We start from the raw sequence: 22263 nt of genomic DNA, 5'->3' as shown, positions 1-22263 counted from the left end.
ATGAAAGTTAAAAGAAAATTGTCTTTTTTGTTTTGATGCTTATCTCATCTCTTCTCTCCCCTCATACACACACTTCCCATATTATATATATAGAGTAGAATCACTACATTCTCACAATTCGAACAAACACAGGAACATTATAGCATGCTCAACATTTCACGTTTTATCGTGAAACGAATGCAGACTTGCAGAAATACTTCCACCATAGGAAGTCACACATGCGCTATTTCACAATGTATATGCTCCAGAACAACTTTTTTGCCTGAAACACATTACAAAGGGAAAAAAATCATTATATTAGAGAGTACTTTTGTACATTTTTAATATGAGGACCTTTTCCAAAGTAGTCATAACGACTATTTTATTTTAATACCATTCTTTTCCTCTTTCTTACCATTCTTCTCATGACTAGCGAATAAACACACAAACACAGTCAAGTGCTTAGCAAACCATGTGCATCTCAGATGCAGAAAATAATCAGCACTCGCCCAATTAACAAAAGCAAGTGTATTGCTCTGTTTAACTTTTCACACATCCACGTATCTTATACCATGCGAATCATTTCCGTTTGGTAACAAATTCATGTAAAATATCCCTTGCCATCTGTAGGTCATTCCGAGATATGCCCAGAGCACGAATCACTGCATCTTGGGCATAACCCTCAGAGACAAGGGCTGCTATATGGTCCATGTGCAGATTCTCGTAGCTAACCCTGTTGTTTTCTTTGTTTTCAAGGGCACTTGTTCCGAGTGGTTTTATCAACCTCAACCTACAGAAATACAAAAGTTAGAGAAATGACATAAGAAATGGCAAAATATTTCTCACTTGCCCCCCCCCCCCTCAACTGATGGAAAAAAAATATTCAAAATAATTACTGCAATCAAATCATGTATGTATACTGTAACATGATCCATTTTATCACCATAAATGTTTGGGAAAAGGGTCTCTAGAAGCATATAATTTTCTATAATAATGCTAAAATATATTAAAAAATTATCCTTTGTTCATCCAATCTTCAACCACAATGGTTGTGTGTTCAGCAATTGCGGCCAATCAATGATCAGTGTTGTCAATCGGAAATATTGTTTCATGTAAAAATATGCACATTATTTTTAGTGATGTCAACCTATTTCATATGGATATGGGAAAGGTTCTGAGTATTGCTTACGACTGGAATCATGCGCAAGCTACTTTTATTTCCATCATCATTCTGTACTCATGTTTTGAGTTTAATGTAACATTTAACCTTTGGTTGTTCTAAGGCTAAAATAAAATAATAATTTCCCATCTGTACCTTTGCGCATTTATTGCCGGCGCATCTAGTTGATCATCATTCAATGATCTAATATTTGTTTGAGATCCTTATATAGGTCTAGTCTTGACATACCTATGATGAATCACCAAGTTATCTCATTGCTGTCCTCATCAGTTGACAGATTTGGTCTAAAGTTTTCTCCATCCACGTTTCTCACTGAAGATAAACTGACCACCCTGACATGATCTGATCATCATACTTGGACTGGGAGGCATTCTTCAGAATAGAGAATTGTCCAATGAACTGACTAAGAACTGGTAGTTGGTGTTGCGCAATGATGGAATTACTCTGGCTACTTGAACTCGATTGACTGATTTGAATGTGCAGCAGAAATTGACAGACTCCATGTTGGTGAGATTGTTCATTGTTATCCTTTATGGGCAAATGATTGACCTATTTTGTAATTCATATTTTACAATCATTGAATTTTGTGTTTGAAATGTAAAATGTAAACAAAAAACAAAAGGAGAATTTAATTGTTAATAATAAATAGTTTTTGATGGAATATATATTGTTTTGTGTTTTCAATTTGTTGTCTGTGGATCATAAAAAGAACCAGGGCGTGCAACGATCATTGTTGCAATATAAAGGGTGCACAAGAAGTCTTTTGCTGATTTGAAAGGTCATGCAAGAGATTGTAATGAATGGTTGTTAAAATCAGCTTTTTTCAGCAAGTGTTCCAGATAAATAACAACACATAACTAACACAGTCATAAAATTTTACAGATTTTAGAAAATGCAGTGGTGGCCCCCAAATTATATTGCAGAATCAGATCCATCGTTACGAATAAATACAAAGAACGTTGGTGGAACTTTCACTCAAGTCCAAAAAAGGGGAAGAGGTTGAACTCTCCAAAGTAAAGAAATAAAATACAGAAATTTCATGGCAGAAAGAATCACTACAACATTCCTACGCTCTATGCTTTTCTTCCGTCTGTGATCTAGAAATTGACACTGTTGACTTTCCCACTGAACTGTTTTTTATTTACCCATTCTAAAACTATTTTATTTCCATGGTTTTTTTTGATCGGATATTGTGTAGACATTCTTGAACTAAGAGCAATAATTCCAATATTCCTGTGGTTCTTCCCATAGTGTTTGTTCCAACTTTGCAATAACATTTGGGTGTCTGCATTATAAAATTTTTCCAAATTTTGTTACCGTAACTTTGTAACTGTAATAATGTGATATTAAATATCTAGAGCACATGGTGAAAAAAAATTAATTCCCAGAATTACACATTGATTCATTACAGGGTTCTGAACAAAATCTATTCAATCATTTCCCAGACCAAAACTCCCGGAGAAAGAAATACGATTCCAAATCATAGCCTTCAAAATGTATTTTGAGGTTTGCTTTTTCCCCTTTACAGAATTCCCCTCCCCCTAATTTTATTAAATATTTGTATATTTTCCTGACTTTTCCCAAATATTTTACATTTTCCCTGACCATTTTACACACTTCCCTGCTTTCCCAGGTACCATGAATTGCTCATAGTCCTTTGAAACCAGCTAAAGTTTTTTTGTCCACCCCATCATCTGTAGTTACATCATGCTGAACAGCAAAGAAATGTGGCGAGTAATTAAAGTTGCAAATTGACGTCGTTGAACATGATTACCAAGAGTGGGAATAATGACATTTACAACTGAGCAACGTAGTGCTTGCTCTCTTGTAGTCTTTTTATAAGATGAAGTTTCTATACATGTAAACATAATACTTAAATATTCTTAATTCGAAATGTATGTGTTTGCTTTATACACACAAATTATTTTTAACCTTTTGTTGTCCTATGTTGAGGTGGAATGGACATCAGGAAAAACCAATGCTCTATTGTTACAACCACCCTTTACAATACCTGGAAGCACCCCATCCCCCCAAGTGGATATTTGGCTTCTGAACAAAACTAATAAGCTATGCAAAAAACGCAATAGCTAGCATCTAGAGATGTTCCTCATTGCAGGGAGGTGCTATAAAGCACAAACTGTACCAACGGAGTAGAGAGAAACCTCTGGATTACAAAGAGTTAATCTCTCAAAATTCAATTTTTTCCCCTTGAGAAAACACTGGCAGAGTTCTAATATCAGAAATTTGAATAATTTAAAGATTTTTCTTATTATGTAGAAGGAAGTATTTTTAAAAAATACATCAAAAAGGCAAAGAACAAACAATGTTTTTTTTTTAAATTGCGTCATATGTTTCAATACAAAATGGGTGGTATTTTCAGTGTTAATAAGAGTCAGTATATTGCAGCACTTAAACATGAACATATAAAGCAAAAATACCTTTTCTCTGCTTTGGAGTTCTGAGAAGACGAAGGAGGGGGTGGAGAAGAAGAAGAAGGCTGTACAGATTCTGCAGCAGCCCCCGATGAAGATGAGGAAGACCGTTGCATCTGGGAACCTACTGGAAAAAAGAAAAAAATTTAAGCTTTATCCATTTGGCAATATGGTGATGTCTGCAACAAGTTAAAAAATAATGACTAAGGCTAGGATTTTTATAGCATAAAAATTGACAGAATATTATTTGTAAAAATGCATTCATGCCTTAAACCTAAAAATATGCCTTTTGTAAACCGGTTGACCACATTTCCTTAAGATACAGGAAATCAATAATAATTGCCAAAAATGATGCCAGAGGTACACAAATAAAATTGTCAATTGTTGCACTAATACTGCAAAAAAACGATGCCAAAGTAGAATCAATTTTTAAATATCACTGAAAAATCACCAATTATGAGAAATTGGTGAAAAAATCCCTCCTTCATTGTTCTGCTGAAATATATGCCCCAAAATATGCCTTAAATTCTCAAAATTATGAGAAATACCTTGAAAATAATTCAAAAAGGATCTATCATGTAAGAATAGCGAAATATGCAAAGTCATAGAAATCCTGGCCTAATAAAGGCTATAATTCTTTGATTTAAAAGGCTCGAAATTAAATTTTAAAAAAATTATTTAAAGCAAAGAAATTGGATGTGAACCCAACAAATTACCACGATTTGCACTGATTTCTGTATTTGCATAGCTGGGTTCTTCCCGGATTTGAGCTAATTCGGCATAATGTACAGATGGATTCACTGGAGATGGTTGTGGTACAGCAGATACTGACGGTGATTCTAGAGGAGAGGCAGATGTTGGAGGAGACAGTGTTGTCAGCCCTAAACTTGGCGATGAACGTGGCCATGTGCCACAATTTGACACTGGTGTTGTAGCTGGAGGTGAGGCTGATTTCAACTGCGATGCATCATGGGCTATTTCTGAATACGAGATACTGACACCTGCAAGCCAAAATATTTAATAGTTAATAGAAAAAACTTAAACTTCTGATGAAACAAGTTCCTATTTTATATTCACTAAAAAATATATATATAAGCTGTGTATTAAAAATTTTGATAATAAGCAGTGTCATTTTGACTGTATCCAGACTCAGCGGACAAGAAAAGATTAATGGTAATGAAATTAAACTGGAGCCATTCAAATGACACATGTTCATGAAAAAAGAAAGTAAAAAAAACTCTAGGTGGTAGGTATGAAAGCTCTCTGAATACATATATTAAAGACTGAAAATAAAGAGAATATATTTTTATAAGATGCCAATTCAGCAGAGTCATTGCATCATCATTCGAGATTTCCTGAATTTGAGGAATAGAACAGACTAAATTAATGAACCATGCGTTTTTTAAGATACAGGATGAGTTACACTTGCAGAGACATATTTAAAGTACTATTTGTTTTAAAAAAAATTAAAATACAGTTCCCCATAGAATTCAGGGGAAAAAACCTCCTTGGTACCATCTCAAATACATTACGGTAAATGTGATGAATCAGTAATTATGCATACTTGCCACATCAGTGATTATGCATAAATCATCTGGGTCAATTTGATAAATTTTCTTACATTTATTGCTTTTACTGGTGATGATGCATCATTCCTGATTGAAGTTGATAAGTATAGAAGAAATAATGTAGAAATATCACTAAATTCAATCACGTATCAAGTTCTCCTCTCACGTGATAGGTGCACTACACATATATATTTTGCCATAAAAAATTAAAATAAATTATAAGATGTAATAAGGTTAAATTATAAATTATCAGCATTGTGATGTTAGCTTTCTTCACATTTATCAACATTTTAAAACAATATCATTGATCAAATCCATCTTCTTGGACTGAAGTTTGGGGAAAATGTCTGGTAAATTTTATATTTACAAATACAAAGCCACAACAGGCAAAATGTCCAACGAGGTGGCTGAGAAAGTCTGATAGTCATACCAGTAAATGCGAATTTAATTTCTGTAAATTTCTACAATTTCTGTAAATTTTCAGAATTTATCACTTACCAAAATGGTGGGTAATTATGTATAATAACCCCATATATTTATCACATTCACCATAACACATACATTTTTTAAACAAAATGACACTTTATAAAGAAGTCAAAATCTTAGCACTATTTGAAGATTCAATGTCTACTGTTGTCACAATGCCTCATGAAAATGTTTCATTTATCAGAGATAGTTTTTAGAACCCTCTTTAAAGAATGTAAATCACATTTTCATTAATAAAGCCAATAATCAAAACTAGTATGTAATTGTTTTGTTAACAAAAGACCAAAACTGAATTTATAAAAATCCTTTGGGGTTTTGTTTCTTAATAAATTTATAGATTTCTATAGAGAAAAAAAACATGCTTTCCTTTTATATGGAGATTCAGAAGCATATTTGATATTTGCTGCATCTTTTATCAACTAAAAGATTACTATTTGGTATGAAAAGTTTTTGAAAGGAACTTCATTTTTAAATACTAGGTTTTCTCGTTCATCAAAATATACTAAAAAAAACTACTGTGGATTTTATGCCTATAATTTGTAGATTACATGTTCAAAAAAAATTATTAAGAATTATTAGATTTCTTTAAGATTTTATTTACAACTTCATAAGTGGAATTTAATATAATTTCATATTAATATTTCACAAGTGGTGATACAGATCACTACGGTAACAATAATCCCAAGATCTAATGAAGATCTCACCTTGTTTTTTGCACATTCGCGTTAAAGATTATTAACGTTTTTATTTCACACTTTTTTCACACTCATAGTTAGTAAAACTGGGGGCAGATGACAGCACTACACATAACAAGCATTACACAGAAACAAAAAAACTTTACGTCAGGTTGCACTACACGTACACGCACATTCCCGCATGTACCGATTCGTTGGGGGGTTCCGCGGGGGGGGGGGGTTCATGTGTGGTGTAGCAGTAGTGGGTAGGGGCTCGGGGATCCATGATGTTCTTAACTCAGCCACCTCGTTGGGCAGTTTGCCTGTTGTGGCGTTGTATTTGTATTTGTATTTGTATTAAATGAAATTGACCATTTACATTGCAATATTTTGCTCAGGGATTAAATACTGGTGCTATTTTACAGGACGATTTTTTGCTCATGAGTAATAAAATTTGTGTAAGCAGATTATATGCTTAGGAAATTATGGTAGTCATTGAATATAATCCACAAAAACCTATGTGGGGATAGAAGAATAAAGGTGAATAGAGGAAAACATCAATAATGAGAAGAAAAAAACAAAACTCCAGAATATATCAAAATTGACTGAAATATGCATGGAAAATATTGTAATATAATGCACTCTTAAATTCTATGGTTGATTAAACCTGTTTGTGTGACTTTATCATGACAAATGAAAAAATGTACTTGGTTTTCTGCCAGAAATGATCAAAGCAAAATAAATTTGAAGCTCTTGATAAGCAGCATCTATAGGACCAAATATTTAGTAAGCTAACAGAAATTGTCTGTCAGGGATAAGCCACAAAATATATTGAAAACACATTCTATAGAATTCAAAAAAGTGTCTGTTGAAAGGGAGGTGTCTGTTGATAGTGTCCATCATGTGAGATTCTACTATATGCATGCACACTCTTGTTTAGTTCTTATTTATGCAATGCTTTTTGTATGCATGCACTTTTGTTTATTGGAAGAATTTTATTCCCCTTATATTTGTTCACACATGCATCCTACTGCTTAAAAAGATAGATACTGATCTTTAGGAACAGCTTTGGCAGGTTTACTACACTGATGTGTAGGACAATCTACATAAAGCCATCAGGAATGAGTGACCCAACATGCTTTTGTGTGTTTCTTATGCAATGCTCATCCTCATGTTACAAACATAATGCTTCAACACAGTAAAATAGAAGATATTGTATCAGTGATCATTTAAACCTGGTCGATTTTCATTCACTTGGCTTTCACAGAAAAACTATCTGAAGGGACATGAAGACAAGCATTTTCAAGCAGAAACTAAGCCACACCATACAAAAAAAAAGCATGCTGGATCACTTATGTTGATAGTTCTATCCATTTTGCCCAATGTACCATAGTAGCCAACCAACCAAAGCAGTTGGTTATTTCTTCAAGGATGGTAGGTAAGCATAATCTCCTGAAACACTGGAATGTATTTGTGTGAATTAGGAAAAGTTACATTGGCATTCACACTCGAATGCATTCTGGCTCCCTTACATTTTACTTAGTTCAATTCGGCCATACATGTTTTTATTTATCCTAATGAACCCACTCAAACAGGTTTCATTTGATTGACCCTTGATAGTTCTGAATAAAATGTGAAGTACTTGCCTCTGAATTCTTTAGCTCTTTGTCTTTTCTTCAAACTGTTCTGATTTTTTTTCTCTCATTTTCTCCTGTGATCTCAAAAAAATAAACAACTCTGACATTAACTTTTTTAAAAAAATTCCCCCTTCAGCTTCAGTGCATTGGTAAGCACGTGCGCCAAAATTGCTGATTTTTAAAAAAATTGAAAACTAAAGAAAACTGAATTTAGTGCATTACATTGGCCGGAGAAAAACGAAAAATAACGAAAAAGACTAAGAGAACAGTTTAAAGAAATTACAAAAACTTTATTTTATAGCTTTTTTTTAACGAGGAATCTACAAAGTAAGTATCAAAATGCTAACCAGAACTGTCTGGTGAATCAGTTGGTGTGATTGTCACTGTTACTGAAGAACTATTTCCTGTGTCATCCTTGCTTCCACACAGGTGGCTAAGGAAAAAAATATACATTTTTCAAACAATCAGTGCAACATAAATATCAATAAATATTTATCTTTTCTTTTACTTAGCATTTTTAATGATGGTGACATTTACTGGAAAAATTCTAATTTACGCTTTCCGTAGTTTTATAAATCACTAATCCATATTATAGATGGCACAATGGAAATGGAGCCAGACCCTGTGCAAAATGCCACAACTTTTTCCAAGGAGAAGACTATTTTGATTTTTTGTAAGTGATAGTGCTTTTCCCACCCTCTACTTTGAGAACAATAAACAGAAGAAAGAGAAGAGAAACTCTTCTTCTATTATTTATATACTACACACATATATACTAACCCAAACGGAAGAAAGAAAAAGGTAAATTACACTTTTACCTTTTTCCTACCACTCACTCTTTCTGTTAAAAATATGAAAAAAATCTGATTTTGCCCACTCGTAGATCCAACAAAGTGGAGGGGGATGAAAAATATATTGTTAGGAGAAGCAAAGTTGCACAATGTGCCTGAGCTTATAAATGTTAAAATAAGAGGGAGATTATGGAGGTGAGATATCTTACAACTGCTGAAATACAAAGCATCAAAGTTAGGCTAGATATCTCGTAAATGCTGGTGAGAAAGTTAAATGATCTATTCAGTTGATCTTCCAACTGAATTCATCTCAACATAGTATACCTAAATATTATGATTTCTCTCACTTTTTTTAGTTTATCATATTTTTTGAAAGAGCATTAAAGTAAAAGAAAAATTAGAACAAAATAATAAATAATTACAGGATGATTCAAATTTCATACAATACACAGAGAAACCGTGATGCAATGATCAATCCTTCCATAACAATATTGTTTCGAATTGCATATATTCTAATGTTAAACTTCTCTGATACATTGATATCCTTTACTACAATAAATCCCTCTGTAATGATAATTTTAAGGAGATTTCGAAGCTGCTATGATATTTTTTAAATCTCGCTTGACATTACCTTCAATATGTATACAGTGAAACCTCGATATAACAATACTCTGCGGATAAAGAAAAAATATTGTTATAGAGTACTGTCGTAGCGAGGCTTCACTGTATTTTTAAATTCCTTACCAGTTTTTGTTCTCTCCAGAGTATTCAATAACATCAATATCTTGTATTATCTACCTTTTGAAAGTGTTAATAAAGTTGCAACAAAAGCTACTTTTTATGTAATACATAAAAGTGTTGCGTGGTAAACTACTTTACAGGATGGAATAACTGAACTGAATTCATCAACTAATAAATTAAAATTTTTTGCTGTGAATAAACTCATTAAATGCCAATTCGGAAAATGATCACCAACAGCATCCGATGGCAGAGGTGTACACAGGAAAGTGCTCATTTGGCCCATGCTTCCCCCCCCCCCCCAAGCCAACAAGAATTAGAAAGGAAAACTTCCACTTTTACAATAATCCTGAGGATCTTACAAATTTTTCAGAGAAAAAATTGAAATATCAAAAGAAAATATACCCTTTGCATGCTACATTAACTAATTTTTGTTAATTTAAATGCCTTTTGAAGGGTGGTAACTCAAAATTTCTCAGGAAGACTATTTTGTGCCTCCCAAAACCTTTTGTGCCCTCTCCAAAGGTCAATCCTGCATATGCCCCTTCCCACATAGTAAAAAATGCTACATCTCAATATAATGATAACTGCTTTACAATAATTTTTTTTTTCTTGGTTGGTCCGCATAGTATCAAGGTTGAAAATTAGATCGTAGCTAGATAAATATCAACAAAGCTATAACAACACTAAAAGGAAAGCTGTTTCATTTATTTTTTCTTTTCTTTTCTTTTCTTCCGACTAGCAGCTTGACCACAATAAGTTATAACATCCAATGAAAATTAATAAGAATTTCAAACCCAATAGCCTTTTGGTCCTCGAATATACCATGTCCTCCGAATTGAGCTAAAAGTAAGTATGTGTATTACGTGTCTTAATCAAAGATGTCAAATCTGAATGATGGGGGCGCGGTAGCCTGGTCGATAAGATGCTCGCCTGAAGTACCAAAGGGTGTTTAGAGGTGTCGCGAGCTTGATACCTGGTTCGTCCTTGTCAGAAAACTTTCCTGACACAGGGGTACAACAAAAAACAGCGACTTGACCACAGCAAAAAATTGCTACCGCACCAACCTCTCGATGAGTATTAAAAAAAAAACAAGCCTGCCGTTCGGAATCTGCAATAAATTGTAGGTGCCGGTCTAATTAGCCCTCGTGTGCAGAAAATGACTGTGGTGCGACAAAAAATTATCAAAAAAAATCTGAATGATGAATTTTAAATATGCATGAACAATTTTTCAATAGGAACTTTTGACATTTTAATTGTTCAGTCAACGGAACACAACATTGGAACATGTTTCAGTGTGGTTTCAATCCAAAACTTTCAATGCTTCAAGAGATTTTACCACAATATTTGCTGCTATTTACTTATTATTACAAAGCTAAGCTTCTGAAGATATTGAATTGTATTTGATATGCCAACTAGAAGGGGCATAAAAAATAATAAAAACCTAATAATTTCTATTTTTTTTTTCTTTTTCAAAATTTTATAACACATAAGATCAAAGCTTGACAAATCCTTGGTGCCATGTCTCCATGGCTACAAAAAAAACTGGTAGTGGCACCGAAAATTTTATAAATAAATTGGAGTCTGAAGTAGAAAGATTTCATTAAATATGTCAGGGATACTAAGATTTATGGCAAATGGGAGAAAAAGTATTTTACAAAATTTGCAGTGAAATTTTAGAAATTCTGGCTAGTACCTAACTTTTTTTTGTCAATTTGCGAAACAAATAAGATGCAAACAATTCTAGTTTTCAATTTTTCTGGTTCTCCCACACATAATCTAACTTACTCCATGTGTCATAGAGCAGGGCTTGACAAATCCTGTGCGGCAGGTCACAATGATGACTAGAAAACCAGTCCTTAAATATTCTATATGTGATTGCTAAATCATAGAATGACGCAAAATTTTGAAATTTTATCAAATTACGTCCTTTAATGCAGGGAGGAATTGTCAAGTCCCAGAAAAGTTGAAAAACATTTCAAACTGGTTTTTCCTTGACAAAAAAAAACATGTCTGGCTCCTAAGAAATTTGGCTGGCACCTAAATATTTTTTTTATTTGTCAAGCTGTCATACTGATACTCTCTAATACATATATTCTTTGAGTAGCAAATAACAGTTTTATACCCAATACTTAAGAAAACAGTACACAAACGTTTAAAAGAAAAACTATTTAGGTAAATGAAATAAGATATACCGAGGAGAGGATCCAGGAGACTGCCCTGGAGTGGTTGTTGGCGATGTGTGACGAGGAGGAACAGGCGGTGGGGCATTCATCGGAGGTCTTCTCGTTGACTGTGGTGAAGCTCTTGGTGAAACCATTGGTGAACGACTATTAGACTAAAAACATCAAATCATAAAATGATGGGAGTTTTTTTCATTTTTCAAAATAAAATAGACAATAGACACAAACTGCAAACATTTATTGAAAGTGTTATAACTTTACCATATTTTTAAATGTTATTTAAAAAAAAATATTTTGAGACAGTAATAGTAGTAGTAGCTATAGTAGTACTAGCTAGCTTAGATGCTATGTTACCTTTTTATTCTTCTATTAATTTTATGCAAAAAACCATAAATAAGATATTCACATGGAGTTAATTTTGTGCATAAAAAAGATGTCTTTATTGTTAATTGTTACTGCACAGGATCTGCAGAAAACAGATTTAAACCATAATTTTTTTTATATCCTTCAATACAGTAGACTCTCGCTGATCTGGTGAATATCAGACCATAGCGTGCCGGATTACTGGAAATAAATCAAAAAAGACTATTTAGATAATATAAACTGCACACTGTATGCTGTGGTATTTTCCTCTTCTATATATATGCTTAAAGAAAGCCAGCCTAAAAAACGGATATAGAGGCTACTGTATTTTCTGTATTTCAATCAAGATATCTCTTGGGTATAATAAACAAAAGATCTTGCTTATTTTCTCTCTCTCTCTCTTTAATATCTACAACTTTATTAAAATTTAAATGACTGTGAAAATAATCTATGGCATAGGTGGAATAATACACTCAAGCCTGTGGAATTAAAGTTGGTGCACTAACTATAAAAAACTCAACATCTATATTAGACTAAAAACACCAAATACTTAGCCAAATAAAAGACACCAGATATGGGCATCTGGTGTCGATTCTCAGACTGGAAAAGTCTGGAAATTTTGCAGAGTTTTGCTATCATTTAGTAACAATTGGTATAATTTCCACATTTTTCTCTAGAAAACATGGTTATTTTGAGATTCCAATGATTGGGGGATTATTTTTTTTTTTTTGGGGGGGGGGGGCTAATTTTCACAAAGCACAATGAGAATTTTTTGAGACTTCGCTATAAGAGTATGAAAAATTGGAAAAATTTGGTTTTGACAGGAAGATTTTGATGAGGCTAAAAAATGAGAAGGCTTCCGGGTAAATTGGAAGCATTGGCACCTATGCGCTTTCAGGAAGGTATTGAAAAGGCAATATCAGAAATCACAAATCTGAAGATGCTTTTTTCTGCATTACAAAGCAAGCACTGTAATTAAAATCCATTGTATAATGGATTTTATGCAGGAAATTACTACTACTATTGCTCTTAAAATGTGAATTTATTAGAACAAACTATATGCTGATGTATATTATCTAGAAGCTAGGTTTTTTTTAGAATGGGGAAATAAAAATAAATATTTATAGATGGTTATAAGTATTACCTATTAAGTAAATATATAAATGGTTTATAAATGTGAACAGAAGTATTATCAAATTTTTTCTGAATAAAAACCATGAACAACCACTTCTTAAATATCCAAAGATGTCATAATTAGTGAATGGAATTTACACATGTGAATTACATGCTGCTGCAGATCTCAATAATATTTGTTCTCAATGCAGAAAAATGGTGAAATTTGTATATATGCGGAAAATTACAATATGTGAGATTCTTAATTCTATATCTTTCTCATTCAGCTCAAAACACCAAAAATTTCAGTCATAGAAGGAAGAAATTGCAATATATTTTGATTGAATATAGACATGTACAAAGTTTTTATTAGAAGATGCCACATATAGAAGCAGTATTGTAATTCATGAAAACTTACCATTCTGCTGAACAGCAAGACACATAATTAATATATTTCACAAAAAGTGTATCGAAGTCATCGAAGAGCATGTAATTACGATGTATCGGAAAAATTAAGGATAATGGAAAGGTAAAAATGCTAAACACTAAGTTGCAGAAAATCTAAACATAATTTTTCATGTTGAATTGTTAAAGTGTCAAATGACCAATGAATGCTGTCAATGTGAAAAGTGCCTGGTAGAGTGAAGAAAAAAGAGTGTGGCTCAAAAGAGTGCAGAGAGAGAAGGACAGTGGCTTAAAGAAAGTGCACATCCCTATGAACTGTAAAAAAATAGGGATTTTTTGTGATTTCCCAACAGTTTCCCTTTCGGCACTTACAACATTTACCATTTTTACCTTTCAATTAACATATATCCATTATAAATCAGGTCACCACCTCAATGTGCTTCCAGGCAAAGTGCTAGTTTTCTTTTTTTTATAAATAATTTGTAAAATATAAAACTATCATGTTTTGTAAAAACTGCCCTTTCAAAATAATAATCTGTCAGGTAGGAGAGATATCAATACTTCGATGTGTCCAAAGAGATAAATTTTACTCACACGACTACCATCTGAAACATCTGAACGTGGAGATAATGCAAGAGCCTGCAAGCATGAAGTCCATGTATTCGGATCCTATAAAGTATCAAACATCCAAATTCAGAAGAAAATCATTTAACACAAATGGTTGAAGGGGGCAACAAAAATTACTATACTACATTCCAATTTCCAGTGCAATTTTAAAATACAAGGTATCAAAAGTGGTGCAAGTATTTATGAAAAAATGAATGGCTGATAAAGATTCAGATGCCAGGTCTAAAATAAAATGCCAACAAAGCTCCGACAATTTTAGAAATTTTCATAATTTCATGTAGTACCTCAAAATTCTCATCATCATCTACATCAACTAGATTTGCTATATGTGACGTGTGACCATCACTCCTCTTGAAAGTTCTGCCAGTAGGATCAAATGGATCAACCACCACCTGTTCAGTGCCTTTTATCTCTGCCCTACAAAATGGACAACCTTGACCCTCGGAATCCTATGGTTCAAGAAAAAAAATCAAAATTAAAAGAGAAATGCAATAGCGTGAAAAATATAATTTAAAAAATGTTAAATCTCAACATACAACAAATATTGATTAAAAAAAAAAAACAACAAACATATTGCTGCAAAATTTAATATTATGCAGGCATCATCATGTGGCACTTAAAATTTTGTTAGGATTATTACTGAATTAAGAAAACACATTTTTGTAGCTTGCATTCTAATTTCTAATGTTCATACAGTTGAGCTATATTATATTTCGAACAGATGAAGAAACAATAATTTTTCAACTGTTTTCTAATTTTTCAGCCAAAGAAGCATTGTCATTGTGTTTTCTCTTCACTTATGCACACCACTCTCTCATCCTCTTTTTTAACATTTTGTTCCAGAATTAAAAACCAAGTCACAGCTTAAATACCAGAATAAAATATTTTTCCTTAATATGCCTTCCATTTTTTTTATAATATACAAGTCAATATTGATTCTAACCTGCCAAGATGTTAAGCAAGGTGTACACAGTAGATGTCCACAAGGCTCTATTCGTATGTCCTTATCATTTTCGGCACAAATTTTGCACAATTGGAACGTGGAACCCATCTCACAATACAGTTCATACTGTTCCTGAGTGACTTTGATGTGATCCTCTGGAGTAGCTTGCACTGCCCAGCTGAGATCAGGATTCACATTTCTTCCATCTGGATAGAGATAACTGACCAAAAAGAAAAAAAACATCTTTAGGTCACCCAAATAATTAAAATGAATAAAATCTCATGATATCAATGTTTCAAATTAAAAAAAAAGACAATATTTTTATGAATCTGATGTTTCAGATGACCTTAATAGCATACAAATTCCAGATAATTTAATTTATATTCGTGAGAGCCATGTGCAATTTTTATTAGGCACTTTACAACCTCGCCTACACAGATCCTACTCTAAATCACCATTTTGGTCGCACCATGGTCATTTTCTGTACATGAGGGCTAATTAGGCCAGGACCTACAGTTTATTGTCGAATTTGAAGGGCAGCGTTCAACATTAGTTGTTGTTTTTTTCATATCTCGAAGAGGGGTTGGTACAAATCAATGATAAACGCAAATAAATTATTTGGTTGTGTGTGTTTATCACTGATTTCTTCTTTGTGTTAGAATCGGGCAAAAAATTATTAATCCTCCCTCTTGGGCTGTTTTCACAAAACCAGAAAGGAAAAAACCAACAAAACATGGCAGTGATATATGCATGTATCAATCATTGAATGGCCATAATCTATACTTACAAGCCTTCTCGATAACCATCCAGAAGAGCTTGGCACAGAGATTTGTTTTGGGGAATAGTCTGCAGAATATTCCCATCGGAAGTCACATAGCCAATGGCCCACTGACCCAGTCTCGTACAACTGAGCCTGAAGACATAACTGCAAACAAATAGGCTATATATATGTGAGTGTAAAAACACAAAGTTAATGAGAGTAACTTTGAAAGAATATTTAGTAAGTACAGTTTGCAAGATCAATAATAGGGAGCAAAATATGACGCAAAATGTTTTATACATTTAAAAAGTTTTTTAATAAACCATAATTGGATTATTACTTTTTATAGTGAAATGAAATGCACTGCCATTACAGTACTATGAAATTTTCATCTCCATAGCATTTTGCGATAAACTGCTAGTGTTCTCAAAGACATTTGCATGTTTACAGGAAACTACGGTGTTGGCCTCTTAGTAAGATTACTGACTTATATACATATATAGGTATTTTTTACATATAGTAAATATTAATTTTTAATATTCAAAGTTTAAAAGTAAAAAAACAATATGAACTAACCTTCCAGGTTTATTTATATAGTTGTGAAGTCTGGCTTTAACTTCATCGTACGTAAGGAATGCTACATAACCTGGGTGAGTTACAGCTAAAATTTGCCAATTTCTTAATAATGTAGACCAAGGCTGAAATAATCTGTAAGAAAAATAATTCATTATCATTTTATAACTCTAAATTTGATGTTTCTCCTATTTTCCAAGCAAATCAAGTTTGACATAAGCGGGGGGGGGGGGGGGAAGAGGAATACAAAAAAACAAGCTAAGAAAATTCAATTACCCAATTTTCAATTACAATTTTGTAAATTAAAATACATAATATTGAATTTGCTATATCTAATTCAGGAAAATTATCTTTCTTCTCTATAATGGTGATTTTCAACCTATGGGGACGGCATGCAATAAATAAACAGAGGTGCACAAAGATACATGTTGCTGAATAAGCAGCAAAAATACACACTACAAAAATGAAATGGGAATCATTACGAGTCATTATTTGGTTGAGGAAACACTGCCTTTGTTAATTTTTTTTTACTAGTGATTTTTTCATGGTGGTGTGAATAACAAGCCATGAAAAAAGTATTCCCCTTTTCATAAATTTATCAAATGCAGGTGGCTAATTTTATTGAATCATTAAAAAAATCCAAGAGTTATTGTATAACACTAATTAGTTAAGTTTAAATAAATCAAATATATAAAAAGAAAAAAATTAATGTTTCAATTATTCAAAACTTTTTCCAAATCGAGATTTTGTTAATATGCCATTACATTCAATTATCATTGCACATAAAATTCACAATTCACAATTAAAAGTATTGATTCGAGAAAATTTTTCAAACAGCTTTAAAAGTGTATATTTTCTTGAAGTTGAAAAGGAATAATATTTTTAAGCATGTAACTACAGCAAAAAAAAAAAAGGCTATTCGAAACAAAAAAAAAATTTTCTTATGCATGTTTAAAGATGCATTACATATGCATTTCTAATTTGGAATATTTTGAATCTTGGAATATAAATGTATATTCAAAATTTCTTATTCGAAATGGGTTCGATCCTCTTCGTTTTAGATGAGGGGAGTTCACTGAATAAAAATTACAGATACACTTGTGAATACTATATAAGAAAATTTTGTGAAGCTTCTCAATGTAACATGCAAATCAAAACATACCTTGTGAACACATCAAACTCAAAGTTGGATATGTAGTCATTACAAGTTAAATCTATAGTGGATTTAAGAGCCATAGCTTCAAGCCCAGAACTTATAGGATGAACTTGATGCAAGGTCTGTCTAAAAATCCTCCATGGAACAATTGTACTATAACAAGAAATGAATTCAAATTAATAAACCATCTTCTTATTTTTTACTTTGATCGCAAATAAATTATATAGAAATCTTTAAAAAATCATTCAAAATCAAGGTTTCATGCCAAGCGAGTTTTCTGAGAAAAATGACTAGCATAATCAACAAAAATCACCTATTAAAGTCTTCAATATATCAAACAAAGATTATCACTATTATTATCAATTATCTAAAGTGTAATCATTCTTTAATAATTCAATAAAAATCATTATCTAATGCAGGGCTTGACAAATCTAAAGTGCCAAGTCAGCATGGCAAAGAAAAAATTAACATTAATGTATAAAATTCTCTACAAGTGATTACTGAATCGAAGTCCAAGAACAATTCAAAAATTTTGGCATCTATGTAAGCGTGTTCAACATCATGGGAAAAGGTCACCTTAAAATAATGTTATTTCAGCTGTTTTTCATCTAAAAAAAATATGAAAGAAATACTAGGAAATTTGGCTGGCCCTTTTCTTTTTCAGATTTGTCACACATTAATTCAGGGGAAAAAAATTGATACATAACTAAATTTTGCTGTTTTTTCAGCTCTACCATTAGATATAGCTTTGTTTTATATAAATGTTTAAAAAAATGAATGTTTTATCTGGGTTGACAAGTTTTGCCATTGTGTAAGAAACTGTTCTGCAAAAGTATAGTCGTGTTTTGATCTTGGTCCTTGTATAAGCGTATTCTAACCTTTTCCAGCATTTAAAAAAAATTTGTGAGATACCAAAAGTAAATCTCAAATGAAAGATTGATATGATTACACAAAGTTTGGAGGGGGGTTATAAGCATTGTTATTCTTCATGACTAAGGACTAATACCTCAAAGAGCTAGATGGTGGAGCAGAAGGATGTGTGACTAAATCAAGTGATGCAGTGCAGACAGGAAGCGAAAGCTTCATGGTTCCATGAATTTCCTGTTTCCTATGACTTCCTGCTTAAACTCAAGCATTTTTTGGTGAGAGCTATTTTCACTTTTTTTTTTTTTTCTTCTTCCCTTCTCATGGGCAAAATATAAAAAAATCTACTTCTTAAGCTTTTAATTTACTGAGGTTAGAATGATTCAGCTTTTCAACACGTTTCTTCTTTGAAGCACTCTGATAGGGAAAAAAAAGAACCTTTCTCTGGATAGAAAAAGCTCATCAGAGAAAAATAAAAAATTATGTGAGATAGAGAAAAATTATGAAATTATTGATCACAGAAAAGCATGGATTGTGGATATATTATTAAATATTCTCATCTGATAATTCACGTTTTGTGGCATTCAAATTATGAACATTCAAAATTTGTTTAATAATTCTGCTGAATTTATATATTTGATTTTTAAATTGTTTTATTTCCTTTCAAAACATGACATTTCAACAGTTTTTAAAAATATTTTAAAAATGTCACTTTTTGAAATTTTCTCTCTGATGCATGCCCCCCCCCCCCCCACATATTGCAACAGATGATATTTTTCATGGGCCCCCACTAAAGTGAATTTAGAGTGTGGAAAAACAAAAAATTATGAATCTTGAGTTCAAAATTAGAAACTATTAGCTATAACATCGAAACATTCTAAAAAAAAAAAAATGTTTTTCCATCTCTCTTCAAGAATTGAACATGACTTATCATGGTACATGCTTTTCATAACAATCACTCTGAGGTGCTTATAAGAATGAACACAGAAATGTCAATTTCTTTAACATCCCCTTCTGATTTTTGAGCTTCCCCATTATACACATGGGATATGTGATATTTTGTCAACTTTTCTCTCTCCCAATGACTAAAAGACTGGGACCAAAACTTTTCGGTCCTTTTTAAATTACTCAAAAAATCTTGCCGATCGATTGAAAAATGTTGACGAGTCTATACAGCCATGGAAGAGAGCGGTGATATAATAATTAGACTTTAATTGTTCAGCTGGTCAATTAAATTGCTTCAATAATACGAAATTCTATACAAAAATGTCTGAGAATCAACAGCTGCAAGACCAAAAATCAATTGCATGATTAGTGCTCTGTTCATTCATTGTTAGAACAGAACGATTTAAGACATTTTAATGCAGATAAAGAAGCAATTTTCTACAATTCTATAACCTCCTCACAGAGCAAAAATGGATATTCACTTATGAGAAATCTATATTATAACGAAAATTTTTCTTTTTTTTTCCTTGTGATTGTGAACTGTTGTTATAACAAACTTTTACTGTATTTGATTACTGTTACAATCTATCTGATTCCTGGTCCTGTGGAATAAGACTTAAAGTATTTCACTTGCCATTAGCGGACAGTAAAATCTGACAAACCAATTTTTTTCTAGACTAATTTAATTATTTTTGGTCCTAAGCCAAGAACTTATCATATTCAACCAAGATTATGTTTGACCTACAAGCTCGAGTTGGTGAATATGATAAATCCTTAATGAATTAATCAACTGAACATAATTATGGCCTAGGATGGTGAATTGGAATGGTAATGCTGGTTTTGTTCGTTGATACGTGCGAAGAAAGCACGTATCAATGAAAGCGTGGATAAACATGATTTATCCACTTCCCAACATTTTAAAATTTAATGATTCCATAAGGATGTTATAGTTACTGCCTTTTTAGGTTATATAGGTTTTTACGTTATATAGGTGTGTTTGCACTGTATTTACTAGGACCCCATGCCCCCCCCCCCCCCCATTGAAAAAAGTGAAGGGCCATGCGAAATTTAACGGAGCTTTTTGCTTAACATCAGTGGCACACCTAAGTAACTATGGTAACAACTATGCGCATTTTATACAGCAGCTTAATTGATCTGTAAATATGGTGGTTGTTAACTTAGGTGATGCAAACTGCATCTAGGTCCTTCAAGTGATCTGGAACTGTGCTGAGTGTCCCTTAAATGATCTGTGAATCAGAGCTGCACAAATCTCTGAAAATTTACATTCCCGTCTCAGAATAATACATGCCCGATTCAACATTCGATATGCTAACATCTGGCATGTGATCGAAAAAAAATACATACCAAAACTTTTACACACCCCAGGCATGACAGATTTGTCCAGCCTTGTATGAATATGTTTCATTAATGGTACCTCATGTGATCTGTGAATAAACTGCCTGGTTAATTTTTATACAATTAGGTTAGAGGTCATGAGCCACATCAGACGACGCAAAGCTTCTTAATGATATGGGATTGTACTGCGAGCCCCTTAAATGATGTGAAACTGTGCCACGTGTCCCTTAAATGGTCTGTGGAAATGCCATGAATCACTTGAGTGGTCTGGAAATACTTGCGGCCACTCAAGTGATCTGTGAATACTGCCAGTCCGTTAATATCTGTGAAAATGCATCGACCGCTTGAGTGATCTGTAACCATGTCTCAGGTTACTCAAGTGATCTGTAAATATGCAGTGGGTCACTTGAGTAATCTGGAGCTGTGTTCCGGGTCCCATAAGTGATCTGTGAACGTGCTGTGTGTCCCTGAAGTGAACTGGAAATATGCCACTTATGTACCATTCATTTGAAAAATTAGATTTGAGGTCACTGACCACATCAGATGACTCAGAGGGCCGCGGATTGAGCATGTATGGCATAAAGTGTATATATATATGTATATATTGTGCTTAAAATGAAACACAGACAGCGGTCAAGGATGATTGAAGGGATGATCACCTTTCTCCGAACGACGTCTTCCAGAATTCGGCGGCATCACTCTTGGTGATTCTGAATCCGTCGCCGGCGAAACTACCGTTGGGATAAATTGCTTTGAGTTCGGACAACATGTGACTAAAAACTAGACTAAGTTTTGTCAGATTGCGCCTGTAGTGAGACGACTCGTCGAACATCTTCTCCTTGCCTTCCTTGAATAACTTAATGGCCTGTTTACACTTCCGGTTCAGGTTGTCTATAAATATTCGGAAATACTCGTTCTCGTTCAGGACGTGCAGCTTGTCCTCGTGTTTGTGATAAACAACCCGGAGGTGTTGGTACGTGTCCGGGAGGATGTCCAGGATGAACGGTGGGCTATTCTTCAGGTTCATTTTGGGATGTTGGCACAATTTGACGACCTTGTCCATGAGTTTCCACGTCTTCTCTATCGTCCTCCTGTCGATCACGAACTTCGGGGTCGCGATCGCTTCCGAAAATGCACCCTGGAGGCGGCTGAACAGCGACGAAATGTTCATTGCTTGTAGGTTTCTTGCCCTGCTGCTGCTTACCGCCATTTTGGTACAACCAGAGCATATCTCTCCATTCCCCGTTTCCGCAGTTGCGCTCTCTGTCGCTACGTGCACGCTGGCGCGATCCGAAACCGACTCTCAAGCGTTGGCGAATCAACGCGCATTTGAGGTTTTCATCTACGCCACGTCATATAAAGAAACCTTTTCTGATTAGTCGTTGAGATACATTCACATCTCACACGCGTGTACATGAATGAGCTTCTGTGTGGTGTTGTTTTGTTTTTATGTCCTTCGTACCCTCCCCTCCCTATATTTTACGTAATTC

The 22263-nt window shown here is 33.4% G+C and overlaps 1 protein-coding gene across 3 annotated transcripts; it reads right to left on the bottom strand.

Moving 5' to 3' along the window:
• Nucleotides 1-345: 345 nt before the first annotated feature.
• Nucleotides 346-22035, bottom strand: Cbl (E3 ubiquitin-protein ligase CBL). Of its 3 annotated transcripts, none has more exons than XM_089243612.1 (12): nucleotides 21433-22034; nucleotides 17615-17761; nucleotides 16456-16587; nucleotides 15907-16044; nucleotides 15120-15339; nucleotides 14461-14625; nucleotides 14144-14218; nucleotides 11681-11823; nucleotides 8304-8389; nucleotides 4308-4592; nucleotides 3598-3718; nucleotides 346-769 (listed from the first exon to the last, which is right to left on the bottom strand). In XM_089243612.1, the coding sequence occupies exons 1-12, from the start codon at nucleotides 21981-21983 to the stop codon at nucleotides 559-561; spliced, it is 2274 nt and encodes a 757-aa protein (XP_089099738.1). In that variant the 5' UTR covers nucleotides 21984-22034; the 3' UTR covers nucleotides 346-558. The 3 variants fall into 3 exon arrangements, with proteins under 3 accessions (XP_089099738.1, XP_089099736.1, XP_089099737.1); XM_089243610.1 differs by having other exon boundaries at nucleotides 433-769; nucleotides 15907-16059; nucleotides 21433-22035; XM_089243611.1 differs by having other exon boundaries at nucleotides 433-769; nucleotides 3598-3715; nucleotides 15907-16059; nucleotides 21433-22035.
• Between the last annotated feature and the right edge of the window lie 228 nt (nucleotides 22036-22263).

This window comes from Pholcus phalangioides, unplaced genomic scaffold, assembly GCF_987345545.1.
Source record: "Pholcus phalangioides strain wild (caught in Gottingen) unplaced genomic scaffold, Ppha-v1.0 ptg000015l_1, whole genome shotgun sequence".
Taxonomy (NCBI): domain Eukaryota; kingdom Metazoa; phylum Arthropoda; class Arachnida; order Araneae; family Pholcidae; genus Pholcus; species Pholcus phalangioides.
This window is presented reverse-complemented; position numbering and strand designations above follow the sequence as displayed.